Source organism: Monoraphidium neglectum, assembly GCF_000611645.1.
Source record: "Monoraphidium neglectum strain SAG 48.87 unplaced genomic scaffold scaffold01038, whole genome shotgun sequence".
Lineage (NCBI taxonomy): Eukaryota > Viridiplantae > Chlorophyta > Chlorophyceae > Sphaeropleales > Selenastraceae > Monoraphidium > Monoraphidium neglectum.
Genome location: NW_014012590.1, coordinates 1 through 12,221, shown reverse-complemented (window position 1 = coordinate 12,221; position 12,221 = coordinate 1). Strand labels below are relative to the sequence as shown.

General features: G+C 61.7%; 4 protein-coding genes across 4 annotated transcripts in view; all 4 read right to left on the bottom strand.

The window, feature by feature from the left end:
- Window positions 1-978, bottom strand: part of MNEG_6416 (hypothetical protein) — a gene marked incomplete at both ends in the record, with an annotated part of 4,909 nt that extends 3,931 nt beyond the window's left edge. The window contains 3 exons of the mRNA XM_014045112.1: window positions 10-114; window positions 410-490; window positions 739-978. Of these exons, the coding sequence (XP_013900566.1) occupies window positions 10-114; window positions 410-490; window positions 739-978 (426 nt within the window). The remainder of the gene's footprint in view (window positions 1-9; window positions 115-409; window positions 491-738) is intronic.
- A 936-nt stretch (window positions 979-1,914) lies between these two features.
- MNEG_6415 (beta-1,4-N-acetylglucosaminyltransferase) lies at window positions 1,915-3,009 on the bottom strand (the record flags this gene model as incomplete). The annotated part of the gene is made up of 4 exons (XM_014045111.1): window positions 1,915-2,092; window positions 2,298-2,356; window positions 2,527-2,651; window positions 2,844-3,009. The coding sequence occupies 4 exons, from the start codon at window positions 3,007-3,009 to the stop codon at window positions 1,915-1,917; spliced, it is 528 nt and encodes a 175-aa protein (XP_013900565.1).
- Window positions 3,010-4,016: 1,007 nt separating this feature from the next.
- On the bottom strand, window positions 4,017-5,332 carry MNEG_6414 (Vacuolar protein sorting-associated like protein 28; the record flags this gene model as incomplete). Its single annotated transcript, XM_014045110.1, has 5 exons — window positions 4,017-4,223; window positions 4,478-4,618; window positions 4,793-4,864; window positions 5,103-5,242; window positions 5,299-5,332. The coding sequence occupies 5 exons, from the start codon at window positions 5,330-5,332 to the stop codon at window positions 4,017-4,019; spliced, it is 594 nt and encodes a 197-aa protein (XP_013900564.1).
- A 3,524-nt stretch (window positions 5,333-8,856) lies between these two features.
- Window positions 8,857-12,049, bottom strand: MNEG_6413 (1,4-alpha-glucan branching enzyme; the record flags this gene model as incomplete). Its single annotated transcript, XM_014045109.1, has 9 exons — window positions 8,857-9,402; window positions 9,658-9,787; window positions 10,118-10,236; window positions 10,503-10,557; window positions 10,839-10,901; window positions 11,166-11,239; window positions 11,474-11,527; window positions 11,769-11,879; window positions 12,023-12,049. 9 exons carry the CDS (start codon window positions 12,047-12,049, stop codon window positions 8,857-8,859), a joined length of 1,179 nt encoding a protein of 392 aa, XP_013900563.1.
- Between the last annotated feature and the right edge of the window lie 172 nt (window positions 12,050-12,221).

The window sequence follows — 12,221 nt, the reverse complement described above, 5'->3', positions numbered from 1 at the left end:
CCAGCCCACCTTGACGCTGAACTCGTCCATGCCCACATCAATGGGGGAGTACTGCCGCGCGTCAAGCTTCTCAGCCAGGCCGGCGTAGTACTCGAAGCAGCCGGCGACGTCATCCTGGGGTTGCAGGCAGACGGGCGCCGGCGGGGCGCAGATGGCGCGGGCAGCTGGGGTGGGTGGGGCGCCGAGGGGCGCACAACATGCTGCGATCTTGAGGTTCCGACGGCAGCCGGCCACCACCCCTTCCCTCATGTTCCCTGACGCATTCTGACTGATGTTCTGTGCACACATATTCCGCTGTGCGGAGCAGAACTCCGCTCCTGAATGGCGCGGTCTTCTTGCGTCAAACCGCCCATTTTACGTGCAGCTGCAACTCGCGCCCCGCCGCGCCCTTCCCCATCCCGTCGCCTACCATGTCCCACTCCGCCTCGTCAATCGGCTTCCCCATGTCCAAGGTTTCCCACCGCGCCAGATCACTCTTGTGGTCCTTGATCTGGGGGGGTGGGTCAGCGGGTGATGAGGGGCCAGGCAGCACATCGGCCGCGGCATTGATGAGGGCCGCTGCTTGCGTGCTATCACCTCAAGACATTTTACCGCTGCCCCGCCATTCGGCACCCAGCTACCGCATCCACGACGACGCCGCGCCCGCCAGCGCCGCGGCAGCCGGAGGCAGCGGGAGCGCCGTCAGGCCGGCCCCCACGCTGCAAGCGCGTCGCGTCGGCAGCGCGGCCGCGCGCCCACCTTCTGCGCGATCGCGCGCAGCGTCTCAGCGCGCTGCTTGCCGGTCAGCTTGCCCCACGACCCGCGCTTGTGCGCCGCCGTCGCCGCGGCGACCGCGGCGTTGACGTCCGGCGCCGCGCCGGCGGCGATGCGGCCAATGACCTCCTCCGTTGCGGGGTTGACAACGTCCAGGTATCGCCCCGTGGAGGGCGCGACCCAGGTGCCGTCGATGAACAGCTCACGTGCAGGAATCACGGCCATTGCTGCTGGGCCCACGGCGCGGGCGAGCGGGGCCTGCTGCGCGAGCAGCGGGCGCGGCGGGCGCGGGGTCTGACAACAAGGCTACAGTAGGCTTGCATGCTGCGTCCAAGCATTCAATACAGCGAGCACATTCACCAAGCGCCCGTCCCGACAGCAAACTCGCTGGTGAACAATGCATGCTTGCCTGTGGATATCTGTATCGGGGCAGAGGCACGAGATGAAGATGATGATAGAATGTGTCACTGCTTGACTGAGTATACAGCCTCCCCGCGCCTCACGTGCTGCCTCACCAGTGCACGAACCGAGTGCTTCCGCTTAGGAACCCTCCACGTAGCCTTCGTTTAGGAGCTGTTGACACAGAGCACATGCAAATGTCGTTGGTTGTCCACTCTATCATACGAGAGTTTGATGACCCGTCCTACGTCACTCACAGCAGGGAGTGAGCGAGCAGCTGCTGCAGTGGATGAGTCGACTGGCTCGCTGTGAGCTGCAACAGGCTTTATCCCGTCGTTCCGTGCTGCGCACAGGCTCCATGCGTACGCCAACATGATACCACACGCTGTTGTTCGGGTGATGTGCCGCACACTTTCAGGGCGATTTGAAGCCTGTCCAAAAAACCACACCAGGCCGCAACACATGACGCAGTGGGCGTCCCATCCACCCTGACGATAGACAATCGGCCACCTGACCTCACATCATGCAACATCTTCATTGGCCTCTGGCCTAGGCTGTGACCTTGTTGCTCGACAGCATCATCACGTGGCCACCAGGATGGTCCCATAGCTCTGATTATCGGTGGTGTTGACGAGGAGCCCCACCCAGTCAAACGAGGGCAACTCAAACACACGCAAAGCGCCACGATATACACGACCAAACAAAGATGAATATAAATCGACAAAATTGATGAAATCTCCCCTGCGATGCCACAGCGCGTCGTTAATACAAACGCCCGGCGTACGTCGCCCCCTTGTAGCGTTTGGCCATCTCCGGCCACTGCACGAACAGTAGATCCGCCATGCGCGACGCGTGCAGGATCTTGCCGCTCAGCGACAGCCGCTCCACCCGTGCGATGCTCTCTACATACACGATGCGGCAGTCCAGCAACAACAGAGCCCTACGGGGGGGCAGAAGCACAGGCACAGCAGCAAAATTTCGCTACACAAACAAATAGCGCAAAGGTAGCCGGATACACCATCTTCTGATCGTCGTTGACTACCTCCCGATGCTTGCGTCAGGGTCACTTCCAGGGCAAGCACACCCGGGGCGAGCACAGTCGCAGGGGTGTGTGGCAGGGGGAATCGTGCCCTGCCGCCGCCCACCTGAACAGGAACGCAGCCGCGCACACTGGGATGCAGGTGCCAGGTCCATTGACCAGCAGCTGCAACACAGCAGAGCAGACGCGGAGCAGTGCGGTGCGGTGCGAGTTCAAGTCTTGCCAGGTTTCAGTCAATGACCACAAACTGCAACGCAAAGCGTCCCGGCACGCCGCAGCTGGCCACGCGGCCGTCGCCGCGCAGCATGTCCATGTGCCAACCCAACACTGCCCACCAGCGCCGGCCGCTGCTTGAGGACGATCCAGGCTGCGAAGGCTAGGGAGTACAGGGTGGTGGCCACGGATGTGAGGTAGCTCTGCCCCACCTCGCGGCTGCGGGGGATTTCCTCCAGCAAGGGGCCTTGGGCCTGCCGGGTGGTGACACAGCGGCCTGGGGCGTCTGCATGTTGCTGTTTTGGACTGTATCGAATCATCAGGTATGGGGGCAGTCTGCCTAGTTGAGCTCGTGCTCACAACCCACAGAATGCACCCCTGGTACTGGCCGCCGTAGGCTGGTTGTACCGCCTGCAACATGCGAAACTACTCAAGCCACCACTCGCCTTGCTGCTGCCGCTGCTGGTGCTGTTGCTGCTGCTGCTGCTTGCCCATGCCTGCTCCTTGGTGAGCGCCTTGGTGCCGCTCATGCGGTCGGTTGCGGCGACGACGTAGCAGCGCGGCGAGTAGTGCGCCTTGTCCAGCTGCTCCACCATCATCAGCATCTCCGCGGTGTGGCCGCCTGTGATGTGTGGTGGCTACTGCGTATTCAGGGCTGTCAAGGCTAAGCTGCGGAAGGGCAAGCTGCGTAAAGCGCACGCAGAGCGAGCGGCGGGGAACGATGCGAAAGCAGCTGCTGCGCTGCACCTGATCCCAGCACCACCATTGTCTTCACAGGTCCGGCGCCGCTTTTCAGCGGCCTTCCATGTCTGAAGATCAACAATACCAGCACACGGACGGCCAGCATGGCTGCCAGGCCCGCGAGCATCGCAATAATCGCTGACAGCGGCATCACATGCAGTGCTGACAATCTTATGCGTATTATAAATCGGTGCCTAACTATCAACGCAATGGTAGATGTGCATTGCGCGTGACCTCAGCCCCCAACCAGCCCCAACTGACACATGATGACTCAGTGACCCGGTTATACCATGTACAGCAAGGTGAAGTAGATATGTACGACTACATAGCAGTATACCTCAACTACCTTGGAGTCGTAGTCGGCCGTCACCGTCTCACCGGGGATCAAAGGAACAAGTGTGCGGCAAGCAGTGGAGTGCACAAAGCGAGTGGGGTATCCCTGCCCGTACCCGTTCCACCGGGACTCGTATCACAAAATCACCTGAGCGCGAAGGCGAGGTGATCAGAGCAGCAAAGGGATCTGAGTTCAGGCCACAGCAAGGTGTAGCCAAGGGACAAAGACCATCAGTGCGTGTCCGTGTGTGTGCAGAGGAGTCCCCGGCGACGGTGAGGCAAAGGGCCGTAGTCGTAGCGGCGGTTGTTGTTGAAGGCGGGCTGGGGGAGGCCGGGACTACATGCTACCCATCTTCATGACACAGGCAGGTTGTGCTGACTACTGACTATGAAGCAAGGGTATCACTCGAGTAAATTACAGCGGGCTGCACAGCAGCTGCTCTGATCGCCCTGCGCATATTTTCAGCGCAACCAAAACCGGCGAGAGCGCCAACAAAATGCAGCTGCTAGGTGGGCCCTCAGCCTGCATGCCCAGCAGCTACTTAATGGTCGATATGAATTCGTTGTAGCTGGACTCGAGGTCGAACAGCAGCTGCCGCACCTCGTCCTCCGACAGCTCGTAGCTGGCCGGCTGCTGGTACAGGCGGCTGTACCAGTTCTTGGCTTTTGCTTTGGGAGCAAACTCGGGTGGCAGGCTGGCGATCTTGGACATCGAGGAGATGAGGTCCGACAAGATCGGGCAGATCTGGGATGAGGTGGAGGGGTGCGGGAGAAACTTCAGCGAATGTCACCGGCAAGAACGAGGCCGGCAGCTCAGCAAGGGCGGCTGCATTTGTATTGGGAGCGGTTGCAAGGGTCGGCTAGGGCATGGAGCTGTTTTGATGCACCAGCCTGTTGCCACTAAAAGCTGAGATCTACCCTCCAAACGTCAACAGCCCTGCCTCGGCGTCAAGGTGGATCCACCACACCCCACGCCAAGCTCGCCGCGCAGGTCCCCACCTGGTCCACTGCCACCAGGTTGAGCTTGAGGCTGTCCATGGCGGTGATGAAGTGCTGCACAGTCTCAGCCACCGCGCGTGCGCCGCCGCCGCCCCCCTCCACCGGCCGCTTGCGGTGCTCGATTGTGGCAGGCAGGCCCACCTGGGGAAGCAAGCATCAGGACGGCGCCGTCAACACACAAATATGCTCACTTCAGTGCCCGAATTGCGTGCATATGCCCCATGCCCACCACCATACCACAAGAGGCTTTCTTCAACCTCGCCAGCAGCGGTAGCCGAAACGCGCGGTGCGCACCCCCTCCGCATGCGCCCGCACCTTCACGAGGCGGTTCCAAGCCATGGGGCACTGCATGTGATACTGCTGCATGAACGTCTCGACGCTGGGCACCTGGAAAGTGACGATTGTGTTGCGGCCGGCAGCACCCCTTGAGCGCCGCGCGGCATTCAGTGATCCCGGCCAGGTGGCTGGCGCCGTCCCGCTGCGCCAGCCCCACCCCCAACCCTTGCCGCAACAGCAGCTGCGCAGGTCCAGAAAGGCAGCAGCGCCTTCTGCCACGCGCGACCTTCTGACGCCCGCAGCTCTGGCCAGAGCTTCGAGCAGAGCAGTTGCTTGATGAGCGACTCACCGCGTCCCTCATGGAGCCCCACAGCACCTTGAACTGCGCAATGAGCTTCTCACACGCGCCCTCGTAGTCGGCCGCCGTGACATCATCGCGCACGTACGCACGCTCCAGCTTCTCGGTTGCCTTGATGATGGCAAACAGGTCTGGGGATTTGGGAGTTGCAAGCGGGTCTCAGTGTGCAAGGTCCAGCCGTCCCCACGTTCCAGCAATGTCGCGGGGTCAGCTACCAGCATGCCCGGTGCACGAGCATCAAGCAATAAGTGGCCCCCAATGAGCTGTGCGTTTGTCTGGTGGTGTGCAAGATAAGCCACAACCAGAAAACTCCTGTACGCAGGCACTGTTGCAGTCCTGGCACCGTCGCATGCCAGGCCCAGCGCCATCCACCTGGCCAGTCCCATGCGCGCCTGCGAGATTCTCATACTTCTCCTGCTCCTTGCTGTTGGCCCAGAGCTTCGTGTCACTGAGGTTGGTGGCACTCATAGCGAACCCTGAGCTGTGGGCGCCGCCTCCCCGATGCCGCCTGCGTGTCGCCGCTGCTGCTAGCGCCGCGGCGCCGCTGCCGCGCTGCGCCGCCTGGATGCAGCTGCGTTCTCCACGAAGTTACAGCGCCTGCCGCCACCTGGAAAAAGGCGTGCAGAGTGCCCGAAAGTCGAAGCAGGAGCGGGAGGACCTTGATCAGCGTTGAGCCAAGGCGTGCTGCTTGTATAAGTTCATGTCAACCATGTGTTTAGTTTTGATACGGTACCGATGTTCTATTGCGCATGCATCAGAGCGACACGCGAAGGCAGCTGCCAATCGTTGCCAGCTGACGACCAGGGGGACCAACGCGGCTCGCAAGCAACGCCTGAAGTGTCAAATAATCGTCATTCAAATTGATTTTGTATTGCACTTGAGCTGCAGGGATATGCAGCCAGATCGCGATCCGGGATCACCACGCATACAATGACGCCCTATACCAGCCATGATGTGCTTCAGGCAGTCTGCGGTACTTTCACCGGCGACAGCAGTCCCCCTCTCACCAGTGCAGCCTATTACAGCGCGATTTGCTGCAGCATCAGTGGGTGTGCACAAGGTACGATGCTAGCGCACACACCGGGCAAGGCTCTGCACTCCCTCTGCATGGTCTCACCATACACACATCTAACACGATGTAACACTGCAGACCATGTTCTAGTGCGCCTGCGGCTCGATCTGTGCGCGGCTGCTGCCACTCTGGCAGCGCATCGGTCAGGTCGGACCGGCGCTGCATGCCGTCGACACCATCACACGCGCCAGCGGGCCAGTCAGCAACAGCAGAAAACGCAACAGCCACAGGAGCAGGGGCAGCAGCAGCAATGCAGCACGTCGCCAGCGTCGGCGGGCTCCCGGCCTCGGCGGTGTGAAGGGCAACCTGCCCCACAGCATGGCGACGAATCCCGGCCCACACAGCTCGAATCGTGGCTGCCGGCTGCACCCACCAGCCCTGAAGCGGGCGGGACCGCGTCAGCCGTGGAACGCGCCGCTGCGCCGCTGCTGCTGCACAAGCACCCTGGCAGCAGCGGCGCGGCGCTGCTGGACTGGCACTTGTGGTCTGGTAGCAGCGACGGCGAATCCGGGGGCGGTGCATACCTGGAGCGTGGGTTTTTGGAGGATGTGCGGCACCTTCAGGCCTGGCTTGAGTGCACCTGATAACGGTAGTGGCCAGTCTAGGCAGGTGTTTTGTTCCGCTGCCTTGTTCTGGATTACACCAGCTGTTCTTTCCAATTGTGGGGGTAATTGCTTCGACGTGGCCAGGTGCGGCGTCAGACCACCACAGAACCTTGTTTGAACACCTGTCACTGCTGCAAGGCGGCTGCCGGAGTGGGCTGTCGTGCGATCTGCTGGCTTCAGCCCGAGACAACAGTCCTGCGCACGTCACTAAGAGCACCATGTTGCAAAGTACGTACCTGTTCGACATCGAAGCATCCCATTTTTAAGTCATGTTGCTGGATACATGCCTCTGGTAATTTTCAGGCAGCTCCTGAGCGTTGGTGCGGCTGGAACAGAAAGAGCATATCGTATGTGTGACGGTGCAATTGCAACGCCAAAGCAAACCAGGCGGTGGTGCATGGTGTGGTGCATAGTGTGGTGTGGTGCATGACTGCCCCGAGACCAAAACCAAGGCTTCAGAAACCTGTGCTGTGCGTGCTCTTCTCTTAAAACGTCGTCGAAGCGTCAAGGCGCCTGCAGCCGACACCCGCGGCGCAGCACATCTCCGTGAGAGTGTATGTCGTGACTGGACGCCCCTGGCATGCCATGACGGCAAGTACGTCATGGCATGCCTGCATAAGCAGCACCACCACAAGCAAGCATAAACCGCGTCGCATTGGTGGGTGTGCGCCTGCACCAATTTGTGTCCAATCCCCAAACCAAATACGAGTATTGTGAGTGCTGTACTGCTGCCGCAAACCGCTGTCATAAGAAGGACATCGCGACTTGTAAGAGCCACAAAAGGAATCCGGCTGCGCAAATGTACAGTTGTCCAAAGTTGACTTGCATTGACAGGTTGTTGTGAGGTGGCAGGGAAGTTGCTGGGCAGTACAACGGCAGATATTCATGCCAAGGTGTGAATGCCACAGCAATTGCGCCAAGCGAGAGCCACACACACCAGCAGATCCAGGCAGGCGTGTTGCTTGCAAAAAGGCAACAACAATGATGCAAAGTATCCTGACTCACCCAGCCCTGGAGCCTCACTGTTCTGACACATGCATTGGGACATGTAGCCTCCCTGCCAGAGGAGCAGGTCAGCTTGTGTCCCGTGTCTTCAGTGAATTGTTTGGTCAAACGAGCAGCTGCACGGCAACATCAGAGGGCAAGGGCACAGGGGTACCTGCCGCGACGCATACCACAAAGCTTGAGGGCACGTCAGGCATGGTGTCGCAGACCAGGCAGGGGCAAGGCTAAAATGCGGGATGGACTCATGAACATGCATGTCTACGACACCACAACAAGTTGGAAACTTATCTGCAGAGCAACGCCTGACAGAGGTGTGCAGCAGCCGCGCGGCCGACATCCACGCGGCGCCGCCCTGCTGAGCGCCGTCTGCATTATTCAGTTTGAGGGGGGGGGTTGTAGCAGGCACAGTAGTGGTGGCGTGCACGATAGGAGACTTGGCTGCGCTCGCCCAAGCAGCGGCCAGCATGCCTCTTCTGGGATCTGTTGGAAGGGCTTGCTTTCCCTGGGGGCTCCCGGTCTCCGGCCACGTTGTGACGGGCTGGTAGCGTTGCAACGGCAAACGAAGGCGCGCAATCGAATTGAGCTGCCGCCCAGCTCCCTCGCTTGCTGCTGTCACAGTTGCATACACACAGGACTCCGGGGTCCGTGTTACACAATCTGATGCATGAGAGCTACGCGACGCGACTGAGGATTGCGCGGCACGTGGCCGTTGCCTGCATGCTGCCTGTCGCATGCGCTGTTGAGTCCACACGACTAAGACGCCCGCATTAATAGCGCCAGGCCCCAACACAAGCAACTTGCTGGTACATGGCAGGAGAATTTTCAAAGGGCACAGTGCAACCAGACCAAGCGCTTGCAGCGCACCTGCGTGCGCACGCCCGTGCGTGTGCAGGCTCATGAGCACCCATCTGCAGCTGCCAACATGCACATGCGTGCGCTGATTCCACTAGGAACGAAGGACAAACTGAGCCCGATTTGTGGTCTAGAGGGCAGGCCAGGTGTGCCCCTCGTTTCACCCTCCGCAAGCTGCGTGCGTGCTGCCAGCCATCAGTCATCCGAAGGCTCAGCCGCTCAGGTCGTCCACTTGATTGTGGTGGTCTGCGTCATCAAACGAGTAGATGACGAATTCGGACTTCTCGACCACCTTGGCCAGCTTGACAGGGCTGGGGGGCCGCGAGCTGGAAGGCGGGTCCTCGGGCTCCACGGACGGCCCCTCGGCGGGCTGTGCGGGAGCGGGTGCGGCGGCCGGCCCAGGGGCGGCCGCGGGAGCAGCTTTGACGGCGGCAGGCGGCGCAGCGGCGGGTGCAGCGGCTGCGGGCCCCCATCCGGCGGGCAGCTGCGCGTTGGCTGCAGGGGCTGTCACCGCCGCGGGGGCCTCGGGGGCGGCTGCCGGGGCGGCAGGGGCGTGGGGCGCGGCCGCAGGCGCACCGGGGCCTGCCGCAGGCGCTGCCGTTGCCGCAGTGGCAGCCGCCGCCGCGGCGCTGCTGGTGCCGTCGTCGTCATCGGAGGGCGACACCGTGCCGGCGTTGGCTGCTGCGGCGATGAACGCCTCCTCCTGCTCCTCCTTGACGCGGGTGTAGCCCACCACCGTCCTCGCAGGCGCCAGCACCTGTGTACATTATGTCAGGTGCCAGAAACTGCGCTCAGCGCTCCATAGTAACGTGCTTCCATGAAGTCGCACGAGCGTGATGCTTGGACGCATCAGATCTTGCCACTGTGCGCAAAAGCGCACAGCCGCACACGCACACACACGCACACACACACACACACACACACACACACACACACACACACACACACATACACATACACACACACATGCGCGCGCACGTCCAGCATATGCACACGCCGGGCATCTGTTCACCTGCATGAACTGATCCCTGTCATGGAAGCGGCCCTCCTTCAATTCCGCCTCTCCAGCTTCTGCCGCGGGGCTGGTGAAGTGGTCGGTGTCGTGCCCCACGCGCCCCTGGCCGCCAAAGCGCGGGTCGTCGCTGCGGGGTGTGAGCAGTGGGGCGCAGCAGAGAGGGGGGAACGGGGCAAAAAGGTGTTGAGTTGACAGCAGAGTAGCATGGGGAGGGAGGGAGGGGGGGAACATGGAAGAGGCTGGAAACAGCAACCAATGCAGCAGTGCGCAAGGCGTGGCCTTGAGCGACAAACCAGCTGCAGATGCAGGCCCTGCTGTCAGCCTGCACAAAGGGGCCAGTTCCTCAGCAACATACCGCCGTCTGCACGGTCGTACGCCCCCCAGCTCGCAACCGCCAGGAGCCACGACGGCCCGCACTTTCCCACACCCACGCTGGCGCGCAGGGGTGGGCGCGCACCTGTCAATGATGACGCGCCACTTGCCGGGCTCGGGGGTGGCCACCTTAAGGCCCTCGTGGTCTGTGTGGGGTGAGAAGTTGAACACAAACACCACGGGGCCGCGCTCCGCCACCAGCACCTGGCGTGGGGAGCGGCAGTGGCAGGGGCGAGAGACGCTTGACGTTTTACCCCTCGACCTCGTTGTTAGCCAGGCCACAATGGCGTCCGCTCGACGCCGTGTGCCTTACAGCTGGATGAGGGCTGCTCGGATGGAGCAGTTGTTTTGCAGTCTTGCGACGGGCGGGCGGCGGAGCGGGGCGGGGCGCACGCATGCGTGCATGCGGCGTGACGTGTTGCCGGGCAGGGCGCGCCACTTGCCTGCCTGCCCTGGTCGATGTGTGTGACCCACTGCCAGGGGTCCGCCAGGAATCCTGTGGTGTCGTCGAGCTGGTTCATCGCCCTGGGGGTGGGCAGTGGCGGCAGCGGCGGGGCCGCGGAGGCCAACAATCGGCAAGCCATGTGACAGCAGGCAGGCCAAAAGGCGAGGCGAGGAGAGGTGAGGGGCGACGACACCGACGCGCCGGGGCTTGGCGAGCAACAAGGTCCTGACAGAGTTGCGAACAATAGGCCCACCAAACTGTGTGCGCATACACAAACATACACACACACACACACACACACACACACACACACACACACACACACACACACACACACACACACACACACAAACACACGCACTTGTCCCACTCCAACAGGTGGCGGTATCTCAGGTGGTCCGCATCGGCCAGGCTCCACTGGCGCCTTGAGGGGGGTGGGGTGGGATGGTGTGTGTGTGTGTGTGTGTGTGTGTATGTGTGTGGGTGTGTGCGCGCGCGCATGTGTGTATGCGTGCGCGTTGTGTGTGAAGGTCCCAAGGGTAGAGGGGTTGCAACACCAGACCCCAAGCCTCACTCAGGCTGTGCGCAAAGCACCAGCGCCAACATCGCCCGTGTCGAGTGGCGCAGTGTTAAGACTTGCGTGGCGAGGGCTGCACCGTTGCGGCGCGGGCAGCACCAGGCAGCACACCTGCAGTAGAAGTGAGACCAGTTGTTGCCCTCCCGGGGGAAGTCCAGCCACTCGGGGTGGCCAAACTCGTTGCCCTGATGAGAAAGAGCGCGCAGGGAGAAAGCCAGGCGTAGGCAGGACAGAAATATGAGCGTCGCAGGATGGTGGTCCGCTGGGAGAGTGCACGCGTGCCTTGTGGTCTTGAAGCACGCGCATGCTGGTCAAGCGGCGGCGAGTTGGGGTTCTTTGGGCTGTGCTGGGACCCGGGAGCGCTTGAAAGGCGTTGGACCCCTGCGCTTTGGACTCATGGAACAACATGAAGTTCTCACCATGAAGTTCAGCCAGGCCTCGCCCCCCAGGGCCATCGTCACCATGCGGATCAGCTGTGAAGGGTGAGAAGGGTGCGGAGGAACGGCATGGCGGCCCAGGTGTTGTCATCAACCGAGGTGGCTGACATGGCCCGCCACGCTGGCTTACCGCCCGGTCCACCTTGCGCAATTCCAGGGATGGGCTTTGGGGGGGGGGTAGGGGAGGAGTGGCTGCTGCCCAGGAGACGCTGCTGCGACGCACCGCCGCATGTCCCCTGCCAGGCCGCAGTGCAGCGGACCCCCAGCACCTGCCCACCTTGTGCATGGCTATGCCGCGCGATATGACGGGCGTGGCCTCCCCCAGGGTGCTCATCCCCGTGTACATTTCGGCGTCCATCAGCCACATGGCGATGGTCTTGTCACCCACCTGGGGGCGAGAGGGGTCAGGAGGTTTGCAATCGGATGGACCGGGTGGCGCGTGTGTGCAAGGAGCGGCACATTGCATATGTGTTACGAGTATGGCAGGCGTGACAGCAGCCGACCCTGGCATGTCGTGCCTTGAGGCTCCACCGGCGCGCACGTCACCAGCGGTCGCATGTCCCCTTGAAGGGCGTAAACTAATGATAACGCAAAAGCAGACCTACACCCTCACACACACACACAGCCGAGCAACGGAGTCTACACACACACAGACACGCACACACACACACATGCATTCACACACACACACTGACGCCATCGTTGCATGAGCCACCCCCCCCCCCAAGCC